The sequence below is a fragment of the Balaenoptera ricei genome, chromosome 14, assembly GCF_028023285.1.
Source record: "Balaenoptera ricei isolate mBalRic1 chromosome 14, mBalRic1.hap2, whole genome shotgun sequence".
Taxonomy (NCBI): Eukaryota; Metazoa; Chordata; class Mammalia; order Artiodactyla; family Balaenopteridae; genus Balaenoptera; species Balaenoptera ricei.
Window position 1 is genome coordinate 2,211,633 of NC_082652.1, and position 13,059 is coordinate 2,224,691.

At 55.6% G+C, this 13,059-nt stretch overlaps 1 protein-coding gene across 16 annotated transcripts in view; it reads left to right on the forward strand.

Annotated features, from left to right (window-relative positions):
* RIMBP2 (RIMS binding protein 2) overlaps positions 1-13,059 on the forward strand; it is a 334,699-nt gene that overhangs the window by 266,122 nt on the left and 55,518 nt on the right. For all 16 annotated transcript variants that reach the window (XM_059894767.1, XM_059894761.1, XM_059894759.1 and 13 more), the window contains 2 exons: positions 7,520-7,715; positions 12,266-12,411. In XM_059894767.1, the coding sequence (XP_059750750.1) occupies positions 7,520-7,715; positions 12,266-12,411 (342 nt within the window). The remainder of the gene's footprint in view (positions 1-7,519; positions 7,716-12,265; positions 12,412-13,059) is intronic.

The following is a 13,059-nucleotide window of genomic DNA, read 5'->3' on the forward strand; positions in this document are numbered from 1 at the left end:
AGAAGTTTATACTTAATGCTTTGCCTTTAAATCTCTTAGGAATTCTCTGTCCCCCAGGAATTGAGGGGATGGGGGTCTCTGCCTCCCTAGGGTAGACTTGGGTACCCTATACCCATGAGTCTTAGCTGGAGGGCGAGGTTGTTAGGGACAAGGAAACTGGGGATGCTCAGGTATTTGGGGGTTCAGCCACCCAGGACTACCTCTGGCTCCAGCTTCATCTCCCTAATGCTCCCCTTCCCAACCGCAGTTGGGAGGACAAAAGCTACAGTCAACGGGAAGCCCCAGGTTTTGTTTTTTGTTTTTTTAAAGGTACTCCTTTATTTATTTATTTATTTATTTTTGGCTGTGTTAGGTCTTCGTTTCTGTGCGAGGGCTTTCTGTAGTTGCGTTGCGGCAAGCGGGGGCCACTCTTCATCACGGTGCGCAGGCCTCTCACTATCGCGGCCTCTCTCGTTGCGGAGCACAGGCTCCAGACGCGCAGGCTCAGTAGTTGTGGCTCACGGGCCCAGTTGCTCTGCGGCATGTGGGATCCTCCCAGACCAGGGCTCGAACCCGTGTCCCCTGCATTGGCAGGCAGATTCTCAACCACTGCGCCACCAGGGAAGGCCCCCAGCCCCAGGTTTTGAAGTCTCATCAGTGAAAGGCATTTATCTGCGCACAGGGTGCCTCTGTGACTAATGCTTGTCTATACAGAAGCAAAAGACTCAAATGATCCAGACCCACCAGCAGCAGAAGTCACTGTGCTTTAGTTGGGCAATTTGATAAAGGCATTAATCGTGTGAACCAAAGCAAACGTTTAAGACACTTGTGTTTTAATAGTGCTGACTGCATACACATTAAAGGAGGTGAAACATTAATTAAAAAGTCATCTTCACCCAAGTCTCCCCTTGGTTATTACTTTGTTACATTTTAGTATCAAGATGGCATTGTCCTGTAAAGATTCTAGAATTCAGAGCAATTACTTGTCAAGATCCTGGAATTCAGAGCCGGTTCAGATGAATTGATGGGGTTTTTCTGTGTATTATTATAGTTGCAGGCAAGAGCTGGGTGCGGGTGTGGGTATTAACCTGGCAGTGGAGGGTATTTCTTAACTGGGAATCACCGTGAAAGAGTATGGAGAGACCCTTAATGTCTCCCGCTGATGATAAAAAGTGGGGAAATTCTAATATACTTGCATGGGCTGAAATGCACCATCACCTTTGCTGAAAGCAGAAGTTCGGCCGTCTGAGAGGCAAGGGTGATTGGGTCACTAGTTAGCCGTCCCTCTGGCGCCGTCCTTTGCCCGCAGAGGACAAAAGATCTTAGTTTCTGCTTATGGAGCCCCTTACATGACCGCCAGAGTCTGGACTTACAGTTTGCCATAGTTCTGGAAGGCAAGCTTCTCTCTCATTTTATAGATGAAGAAACTGAGGCCCAGTGAGCTTATGTGACTTTCCTCCAGGCCCTCTGAGTGAATGAGGGAGTGGGGGGGTCTGGGATCTAGACACAGCCCAGAGCCTGGAGTCAGAGAGGATTGGGTGTGTCCTGCCACTTACTGGGTGTGTGACCTTGGTCTTTAGTCCATCTGGCCTTGTCTTCCTCACCCATGCAACGGGCTCACACCAGCTTACCCCTGGGAGTCTCTCTGGCCATCAGCACTCATGCATAGAGAGCCCCCAGCGGGGCCTGGCACACAGTAGGTACTCATTAAGCAATAAATAGCACCACAAACCTCGTTTACCCCTAAAGACACCGCACAGAACAACTTACTCCCAAATCACTCCCGCACTGCCTGGGACGCCCTGGCTTGGCTGTGCTAGCGTGAGTGTTCACAGCATCCCTGGACCCTCAGAATGGTCCTGGTTTGGACGCTAATTACAGGGCACAGTGCCCTACTCATCCGCTCCCCTTTATGAAGCCTGGAAGTCAGATGAAAAATACAGAGTGGAGGATCTTGGGAACGCTGGCAGGTGCATCTTTGGATGCGTTTTCCTTCGTCTTTATAAATACCCACAGCCGAATTTGCAAGTCTCTGCTGTTTATTCCAGTTCGAGTTTACTCGCCCGATGACGGTGCCGTCTGTCCCCGCGGTGGCCAGAATGCAGCCGCCCTCCGCTTCTGATGCGCAGGTGGCGGGTGAGGGTGAGGAGAAGCGGGGCCGGGACACACCGGGATGGGGACACTCAAGCAGCCTGCTTAATTCAAGCGGGCGTGGTTCCGCCCCACCGGTGTCGCCACCCAGCCCGGAGAGGGTGTCCATGGAGGCTCTGGAAGGGAAACCTGCTTCCTTCCTGGAAGAGGGAAACAGCAGGGAAGCTGGGTGAACTTTCCAGAGGGAGCGCCCCCCTGTGGGACGTTCTTCCGGGTTTAAGGGGTTCCCTACGCCTCATGTCCTAGTTGTTCAGACCGTTTCCCCCCTGAAATTAGCGAGAAAAGGCATCTGGAAGCTGCCTGACTTTGGGGAATCGTCATCCTGCTGTCTTGAAGCCGTGCCCTCGGATACCCAGAGGAGAAACAAAGCAAGCAATTGGTGAGAGTGGGGCAAGGAATTAGGTGTGATCACGCAGGACTCTTAGAATCTTTGGGGTAGAAATGCGAGGTGGGAGAGGCTTAGCCCTACAGCTTCGCTCCCGGGTCACAATGGAAGCAAGTCTCAAACCAAATTGTCGCACGTGTGCAGACGCGTGTTACAAAACGCTGGTTGACAAGAGGGCACGAAGCGGCACATCCCTCTTCTCTGCCCTCTTAGGAGCGACCTCCACCAGCCCCCATGGAAGCCGAGACCCCGGCCCTGGTTCTGGCGGCCTCGGGCAAAAGCAGAAATCCTCCGAATCAGGATCCGGACACAAGACCACTTTGAGACCCAGCCTTGGGCGCCATCCCCCAAAACACACTAGTCTTACGCACTATTCATTCAAGGGTGGGGTAGCGCTAAGATAGCCCATATTTTGAATACCTTTAATTTCACCAACAAATGCCCATGTCTCCCTTCATCATGTCTAGGGCTAGGGCTAGGGCTAGGGTTAGGGCTAGGGCTAGGGTTAGGGCTAGGGTTAGGGTGAGGGCTAGGGTTAGGGTGAGGGCTAGGGTTAGGGTGAGGGCTAGGGTTAGGGCTAGGGTTAGGGTTAGGGTTAGGGTTAGGGCTAGGGTTAGGGTGAGGGCTAGGGCTAGGGTTAGGGTTACCAATTTTTTTCTGATATCGACCATGCTAGGTGGGTGTGCCTGGGCATGGATGAGATGCAGGTGGCGGATGGCTTCGGGGCAGCGGCCTCTGGAGTGTAGCCTTCCCAGCACCTGCATTGACCTCCCCTGGGGTGGGATTCTCAGTTACGACACCGATTGCCACAGAATGAAGTTCAAGTCCCTGGGACATATTCTCTCCATCCAGAAGGATCGTATTAATAAACTGCAGATCCCAGAGCCCCCTGGCTCCAGACCCTGCGGGGATCATCCTGTGTGTCTGGGACTCAGGTGGGTGCAGCTGGAGCCCATGCACGGGGCCACCAGGGCCATCCAACCCAACCTGACCAGATGCTGGGGTTGCCATCTACGTTGTCATGTAAAGTGGAATCACAGAGCGGCTGCCCCCAGGCCACGTCCATCTCTCCGTGAGCCTTGGCAGGACAGACTGTTTGTAAGCCTTCGAAATACCCTCCAACGTTTAACGATTGAGAGATTTTACATCAGAACGAAGATTCCCTGAAAACCGGAAGTTTTGCCCAGGGTGGGTCTGGACCGATGCTGAGAAGTAGACGCCCCTCTAGACAGAATGTACACACCCTGGTTCACTGTGTCCCCAAGATCCTGGGGGTTTGCCTCGCTCCTCCTCTCGTGGGCACCTCCCACCACCTCCGGGGATGTTCAGTTTACAAAGATGGTTTGACGTCGGCTCCAATCCACCTGCTCCCAGGACCCCCCCCCCACCACCACTCACATCAGAGCCAGCCCCCCCTTTCTACAGGCACGTCCTGTGCCAGCTGCCGGGGAAAACCGCCTGTCACAGTCCCCATCAGGGAAGGGGACCCTGAACAAAGAAACGCTCCCTGGAAGGAGGCCGTCCAAGAGCTGGGGTCCTGGCCGGCCAGCAGTGGTACCCAGGAGATGGGGTTCACTGTAGCACCTAAAACGTGCAGCAGTTCAGCACCCCTGCGTGAGCCCCGACCTTCCTGTCTGGTTTTGTCTGAGTCCCACAGGGCCTGCCGGGAGTACGCAGCTTGCCCCCCTTCCTCTCTGTGCCGCCGCCCCCAGCAAATCAAGAGCTCCTGCCCGGGGCCTCTGTTTCCAGGAGCCTCGATGCTCGACCCCCGTGTGGGCTCCTGAGACCTCGGCTGCCCTAACGCTCAAGGCTCCTGATCTGATGTTCCCACAGCACCAGCTTTTCATGTACCGCCTTTGAGATTTTCTCCATGATTATTTCGTATTTTCTTTAAATCCGTTCACTTTCTGAAACTCTCTAGTTTGAAATAATTTTGAGATTCCCGAGAAGTGGTCGCTGTGTACCTCCACCCAGCTCCCCAAGGACAGCGTCGTAGGTGACCAGAGTACACTGTTGAAACCGGGAAGCTGACGCAGGCACAGTATCAGTAACCAAACTACAGAGAGTCACTCTTTGCCCTTCCTTTGGTGTTCAATTCTGCGGAATTTGATGGTACGTATAGATTCATGAACCGCTACCGGGAATACAGATGGCTCCACCCCCCCAAAGACACGCCCTCATCTTAGTTCTTAGTACTCGGACCTTCCCCCAACCCCAGACCCTGACAACCATTGATCAGCTCTCCATTGCTTTAGTCTTGTCATTTCACGAATGTTACATCAATGAAAAATCTATCTGCTTTTTGGGTTAGTTCACTTTTCACACACACGCGACATGAAAGATCTGATTACCAGTTGTATTTTTCTTGTGCACATTACAATGAGGACGTGGCCATCTAAATGGCGTTTGTGTTCTTCCACATTCACCTGACACCCTCCCACACACACCACCACGGCACCTGGCGGCACACCTGGATGAACAGGTGAGCTCAGGGCTCTTCTAATGCCCTTCTTGCCTGAGGCTGGGTTGTTGGCGACCGTTCCCTGCGTGAGGACCTGTCGCTCAGCCCTGGAGCAAACATTTAGTCTTCAGGGCTGAGCAGGGAGAGCCAGAACCCTTGGCCTTGAGGCACCTGATGTCGCCATCCTGGGGTCACCGCTGCTCCTGGGCGGGTGCTGCGTCTCCCGGGTGGGGGGTGCCCGGGCGGGAGGCGGATCTCTCCACGTCCCCACCTGTGCCCAGGGAAGCCCGGCGTCACTTCTGTGCCTTCCTCGGTGGTGACGGCAATCGTAGCCAAGCTCGTTCAGCCTTTTAAGAGAAGAATCCTGCTGATTTTGTTGAATGCATCGAAGAAATTAATTATTGGTTTGGGATTTGTTAGGTCTATTTTTAGAATTCCATGATCTCAGACATAAACAGCACTTCATTCTGGCCTAAGGAGCTGAAAAGCTTAACACCAGTGGAGGAGGGACAGGGAAGAGGGGGGGGAACGGGAAGAGGAGGAAAAGGAAGAGAGCATCAGTCTACCACTGTCCTGCACCCCTGCGTGCACACCTCCATGAAACCAAACATCTCTCAAGCCCCAACTTGGTACCAAGATCTAGTCCGAGTGCTGGGGACACAGCGGTAAAGAAGCAGACAAAAATTCCTGCCCTCGTGGAGTTGACATTTTAGTGGAGGAAGCCAGACGGTGCCCACGGTTAATAATACAGCAGATGGGATTTTCCACTTATCACAGACTGAGGAAGGGAGACAAGGCAGGACCTCCATGCAGATGACACAAGCTGCTGCCTCTAGGAACGTGATGCCTGCAGATCAGGGGGTCCCCTCTTCTCCGCTTCAGCAAACATTTACTGAGCACCTGCGATGTGCCAGTGCTATGCAACGCGTTGCGGGTGTCTCAGGGAACCAGCAAGCACAAGCTTGGCGCATAAATGATGTAGTCACGGAGGCAGACGAGAAATAATCAGGGAGCTACTAGAATGTGCCAGGAAGGGAGCGTGCAGGGGAGGGGGCAGAGCGGACCCTCCCTGTGCCCCTCTTCCAGTGACCCAGGGCAGGAGCTCTGACAGCAGGAGAAAGGGCACCGGGGGAGGAGGTGTAGGGAGTGTGCACCGCGGTTCCCCAGGGAGAGGAGAGTGGCTGGATAACACCCGCCCCGCTGAGAACCAAGAACAGGCAAAGATGGGGGTTAATGGGGGGAGCTGCCCGCGGCACCCTTCCCTGCCGTGTGTGCCCAGGGGGCGCTCCCAGCTCCCTAGTGCTCCGATGTCTGCAAACGGCAGCGATGTTGCTAAGCCAATCCAGCAAACAGCAATTTCCTTTAACGCCAAAGCGGGGTGCTTTGGGGTTCTGCAGCTTACAAGAAAACTGCATCCAGGGGTTAGCAACTGACTGTCCGCAAAGCTGGGCTGTGTCACCGCCTCACGCTCCAAATTTCCAGCAGCTACAGTGAGGCGTGCCAACCGCAAAGTGCCCGGGCTGTACACAGAGCCCAGAACAATCCGCAGTTGGCTGGGATCTGAGTGTTTGCAAGGTTTCTTGGCTCCTGTGCTTTCCCACGTTCGCCCTGAGAGGAAACCTGGCCGACGGCCAGGGTGCACGGGAAGCTTAGTTTGTTCAGACACCGCTCTCGCGGGGAGGAAAGAGGCAGCCCTCCCACTACACCCACGCACACACACACTGTCATTCACACATGCACACGTGGCACGCAGTCCTGTGCACACCCATGCAACACACACGCATACAGTACACACGCACTGTCACCCACCCATGCACACGTGGCACTCAGTCCTGTGCACACCCGTGCAACACACACGCACACAATACACACGCACATGCACTGTCACCCACACATGCACACACGGCACCCAGTCCTGTGCACACCCATGCAACACACATGCACACAGTACACACGCACACGCACTGTCACCCACACATGCACACGTGGCACGCAGTCCTGTGCACACCCATGCAACACACACGCACACAGTACACACGCACACGCACTGTCACCCACACATGCACACGTGGCACGCAGTCCTGTGCACACCCATGCAACACACACGCACACAGTACACACGCACACGCACTGTCACCCACACATGCACACGTGGCACGCAGTCCTGTGCACACCCATGCAACACACACGCATACAGTACACACGCACTGTCACCCACCCATGCACACGTGGCACGCAGTCCTGTGCACACCCGTGCAACACACACGCACACAATACACACGCACATGCACTGTCACCCACACATGCACACGTGGCATGCAGTCCTGTGCACACCCATGCAACACACACGCACACAATACACACGCACACGCACTGTCACCCACACATGCACACGTGGCATGCAGTCCTGTGCACACCCATGCACACGTGGCATGCAGTCCTGTGCACACGCGTGCACACACACGCACACTCGTGCACAGACTCGCGGGGCCCCAGCAGCCCAGGCCGCCTGCTGACCGCGGGTCCGGGTCTCCGCCGCGCAGTGCAGGGTGCGGGAGCTGGAGGAGAAATGCCGCGCGCAGAGTGAGCAGTTCAGCCTGCTGTCCCGGGACCTGGATCAGCTCCGGCAGCACGCGGGCGAGATCGACCTGCTGGGAGGCAGCTCCCTGGACGTCCCCTCGTCCCCCGGCAAGCCCTTCCGGAGGTTCATGAACGGACTGGCTCCCCCCATTGGCAAAGGTAAGTGCCTGGACCTCCCTCCCTCCCTCCCTCCCTCACATGGCAGCCGGGATGGAGAAGGGGCACTGGCGAGGGTGCGGGCGGAGGTGTGTGACAGAGCATCTCACCACACCCGGGGCGGTGACCAGCCTAGCAGGCCTTGGGGCGGTACAGGCCAGCCGGCGTCTCCCACATACACCCCACGCACCAGACCTCGTCCTAAGCCCTTGACGGGTGCCGACCAGCGTGTCTTCGCACACGTTCTGAGCCCCGTTCTACAGACAACACGGGTGGAGGAGCTTAGTGGGTCATCCAGCCAGGCGGTGAGCCGGGACTCGGCCCCAAGGGTCTGGCTCTGGGGTCTACACTGGGATCTGCCAGGTGGGCTTCTCAGCTTCCCTTGTTTCCCCTCTTTTCATCCAGGGACCTCTTGTTGACATTGTGATGTACTTGGAACTTCCCTTCTGACAAAGGCAGCGTACTAACAGCAGTGAATTTCAATGCCTTCCCATCACTTTTGTGTTTAGGATGCAGGGGTGGGGAGCAGGGACGTTTGAATTTGCGTGGCGGAGGGGAATTTTGTCTTGATCCCAGAGACATTTAATTTAACGTCATGGAAGGTTCCCAGTGTAGGCAACAAAGTACCCTACTCAGTCAGGGAACTTTCTCTCCACTGAAGGTTAAACGGGTGGCAGGCCCAGTTTTATCCTTCTGTAAAACAGTCGATTTTTTAAAGTGTACTGGAGATGAGTGTCAGATATTCAGTTTGGAATTCCATAAAAGAGAGAGAATTTCCAGAGTTCTCCTAGTTCTTATCAGAACATAGGATGAGTTCTTTGGATGCTTCTTATTTTGAAAACAAGGTGATGCTGCCTGTGTCTTGGTGAATAAGGTTTCCTGGCTTATTCCGCCTTCCTGCTCCCTTCCCGTCCTGCCCACGCGTTCGGAGAATGCTCAGTGGCCGTGAAACACAAGACAGAGGGAGAGGGAGGTCTGGACACCCCCCGCCCAACAGACAAGTTCTGAGCACAGGGTACCCCCCCAGGCCGCGATGCTGAGCAGGTGACCAGGCCCTGGGTGGAGCCCCTCTGGGTGGGGGGAACACAGACAGGAAACAAGGGGACAGACGAGCAACTAGGCAGCTTCCCACTCGGACAGACGCGGGAGGTCAGGTGACGAGAGAGCAAGCGACCCAGGGCCACTTAGACGGGTGGTCAGGGAAGGCTGCCTCCCGGAAATGAAGACCGTTTCTCCAGCTCCCACTGGGTGAGAAGGTTTGGGGCTGGAGGTTCACGTGATCTCGGCCACGCACGTTTTTCAGGGTCCCCAGGTCCCGAGCACGGTCGGTAAGTCCCAGGACTCAGCATGACGTTGTCCTCCTGGCTCAGAACTGTTACGGTGACACAGGACACACACACGGTGGGCGCACAGAGATGGGCGTCCAGAGGGATCCACGTGCAGACAGCCTGTGCCTTCTTCCTCTGGAAGGACCACCCAGAGCGCCCACCGTGCAGCCGAACGATCAGCCGCCCGCGTGCGGTGGTGAGGCCCGGGGACGCCCAGGAGACATGCAGCATCCAGGGTCCACTGGGGGCTGGTCACGTGGGCACCTCTGCCTGGCACACACCAGAACCCCAGAACCCCCCAGAGCAAGGCAGGCGCTCGGCACAAACCAGGCCGTGCGTACAGTCTAGTTACAGGGAAACCCCCCTGTCACTTAGGGAGCCTTTGCTATTGGTGTAGGAACAGTTTAGAAGCTGTGTTCCCGGATACAGCCCAGCCCAACTTGCAAGCAGGCCCTTCTAAAAGTAGCAGCCCGGGGCCCCCTGCGTGAATTCCTTGCTGCACAGCGTGAGAATGTGTTAGTCCAGGGCAAGCTCGCGGGTCAGTGGGGATGGGGAGGGGAGCAGTGATTGACCGGATTCAATCGGTGTTGAGATTATCTGGAGAAAAGGATCTAATTCACGACGGAGGAAAATGCATGCTGACTAAGCACAAAACAAACAAAACCAAAACAGGACTCTGTCTCAGATGCCGGTAGAAGGATAGGTTTGCACCAAGGCTTCTGTGTAGCCATTTGGAAGAGCCATCGTGATAACAGACCAGCTCATTTACTAAGCTGCTACCTCGCCCACGAGGGGCCCCTGCTGGCAAAGCCGGACACGCTTGGCATCATTCTTGCCGCATCCTTGGTGTGCCAGCATCACTTGGTCGTGGGAGGAATGCCTGCTAGGGGGCTTCCTTGTGCAACCCTGAAGTCCCCCTCAAAGTCATTCTTTGACGGCAGATGGCAGGGGCCCCTTTAAGGGTGAGAGTGACAGGGAACTCGCTGCTGGGCTGGCCTTTCCTCCTTACGCAGGAGGGGAGGGGGGCGGGGGCGGGGGGGGGGGGCAGAAGGAGCAGGCAGGGCCAGTGCAGGATCAGAGCAGGACCTGGCAGGTGTGCTGTGCATCCCCTGGGGGCCTCCTGCCTGAGGCTGCGTCCGCCCAAGGTTGAGGAAGACAAGGACCGCTTGATCGTGAGCCCCTAAGGGACTCGCCTTCTGTGCAGCGGAGTCACATCTGCAACCAGCAAGGCAGAAATCACACAGGGACAGAATCATCCCTAGAAATCTCCTAGGAAGGGGGCATGTCATCTCCCAGGGCTGCTCCTACACAGCCAGTTTCCTTCCAGTATTGGAGCTGGGTTTTGGTGAAACACTGGATAAAGTCATTGATTTGACCTTAGTGGCCATATTTTCCAGAAAATGCATATCTTGAAACACACGGAGCATGAAGGGGTGTGCAGCTGAGGGCACTGCATGATTTTGTCTCTAATCTCACATTCACTCAGAGAGCAGAAGGGCAGGTAAAATGCCACATGCAACAAAATATTTTTCTCTAGACAACTGGATTTGTTTAAGTAAAATGTGAATACGAGGTGACTCTACTCATTTCACCTTGTTGGTGGTGTCACCCCCTGCTACTCCCGGCAGCAGTGTATCAGGCAGGATGGGCTAGGTTCAGCTGCAGTAACAAACCTCCCCAAATCTCAGGGGCTTGAAACAGCACAAGTCTCGTTCTCGATCGCACTGCACATCCATCTCAGGTTGGCTCAGGGAATGGGTTCCACGCTGTCTTCACTCGGGCATGCTGAGCCTCTCCCATCTGGAATGTTCCATTGCAAGGGAAAGGAAGCATAACAAATTAGACACTGGCTCAAAAAGGCTTCTGCCCCAAAGCAGGACACGTCTCTTCCACTCACAGTTCGTTGGCCTGGGCGAGTCCCGTGTCGGGGTGAAACACCGCCCCTGCAGCACTGAAGCACCCTGCAGCCAGGCCCACCCTCAGCCGGCTTTCTGAGGGAGTCAATTAATTCAGTAAATACTGACTTTGCACCTGCTGTATGCCAAGCACTGGCTGCTGTGGTCATTAGGGGTCCTGGGCAGTGACCAGAGCCAGGCCGCTGCGCTCTGGGATATGGCCTCCTAGCAGGGACCCTGGGTCCACTTCAGCATCAGTTCTTTGTTGCAGTGATGCTCCCCGAGGTTCTCAGTTCTCTTAATCAGCTAGGGGAGTGGGGGTTCTCTGGGGGTGACTTCTACGCAGCCTTTGTGGGAGCACTTCTCACCCTGTATGTTCTTCCTGATTTGGGCTCAGCGAGTCATCTTCCTCAGTGCAGCAGTCCCTGTGATGGGAGAGCCACAGCCAGCCAGAGACTAGACAAAGCCAGAAAGGAACATCCGCAGGCCACCAGGCAGTGAGAACGTGGGGAAGGGAAATGGTTGCTTCTGTAATTCACATCTGATCCTAAAAAAACACGCCTGACTTAATCCGACAGTCCGGGCCAGCATTGGTCAAGGTGCTCAGTTCTCCCCACCCCGCCACATGTCACTGGGATGGGGCTCAGCAGCCCCATGAGGGCAGGATGGGCAGATCTGCTTTGGTCCTAGTGAGTCTCAAGAATATTTTTTAGCCATAAACCTGGCCATCTGGCCACTTTGTGTATAAGTCAGGTCTCTTTCAGTCATAAGTGACAGCAAAGCCGGCTTAAACTGGTGTGAGCAAAAAGGAATTTATTTATCGCACAGAGTAGGTGAAGAGCCTAGGTTTAGCCTCAGGTACAGCTGGATTCAGGGGCTCCAGCCATGCCACCCGGATCCAGTTCCTCCCTCTCCGTCTTCCAGCTCCTCCTTCTATGAGCAGTCTCCATTCTCAGATGGACTTTCCTCCTCCTGGTGGCAATGTGGCTGCAGTATCACTGAGTCTCATCTCCTCTCCATTTTAAGCCAGAGAAAAGGAGAGCCTCTTTGCCCATGACTCCCACGAAGTTCTCTCTGATTGGACCTTCCCATCTCATGTGCAACACCACCATCTCCACCAAACAATTGGTGTAGCCATGCGTGGACTCTGCCGGATGGACAGCCCAGAGTGGGGGCTGTAGATTAAGAGTGGGAGATGGGTGGGTCCCAAAATAAAAGCCCAAGACTGATGCCAAAGACAGGGAAAGACCCACAGGGAAGGCAAATGACCAGTGCACTTTGATTATTTCCTTGGTGTCTTCCTTCAAATTGCTCCAATGTTGGTGTCCAGGTCAGGAAAGCTCCATTGGAAGCCGCGCTGTGATCGGGGAATACATCCAGCCCCTCCCGCTCCCGGGTGACAAGCCAGAACCTCTGTCCGTCAAGCCCGCCTTTCTGTCAAGATCTGGTGGCCCAAGATGCAGATTTGAATCAGACGTGAGTCCTGTCCTGGCTGAGGCAGCTGCCCCACTGCGCCGTGATGCGGGCTGTGGGTGTTGGCAGCCCTCCCCCTCTCTCCCCAGCCCCCTTTCTCTTGCCTTCACCCCCGTTCATTGAGCACCTACTATGTGCCAGGATGTGAGGCCCCAGTTTACAGACAGGTGGGGAGGGGAGTCCCTGCTCTCATGGGCTGAATGACCATAAGTAAGTCAACACCTAGAAGTCGGGTAACAGCGAGTGTCGTGAACCCAACAGGCCGGTGACCCGGAGGGACGGGGTGGAGGGCAGGGTGGCCCTTCTCGGCCACTCGTGGTCTGTTTATCTGTGAGAAGGAGCCCAGGGGAAGCCCGCTGGGGCTGGAGAGAAGCTGGGAGCTGGGGAGGTGAGTTGAGGCCTCAGGGAAGCTCTCGACTTTTGGTCCAAGTCCAGGGGGAAACCACTGAAGGCCTTGAGACGGCGAGTGACGTGGTGTGACCCCCAGGAGAGCCCTCTCCCCGGGTGAGGGAGTGTCAGGAGGGACCGGACAGGAGTCCCGGGGCTTCTTCTCCGGGGATGGGCGGGGTTCATGGTCACTCCCACCCTCCCCTGCTGCCCTCTCCTCATCCTCCAGCCTGGTGCCCTCTCCTCCCTCCCCCGACCCCAAGA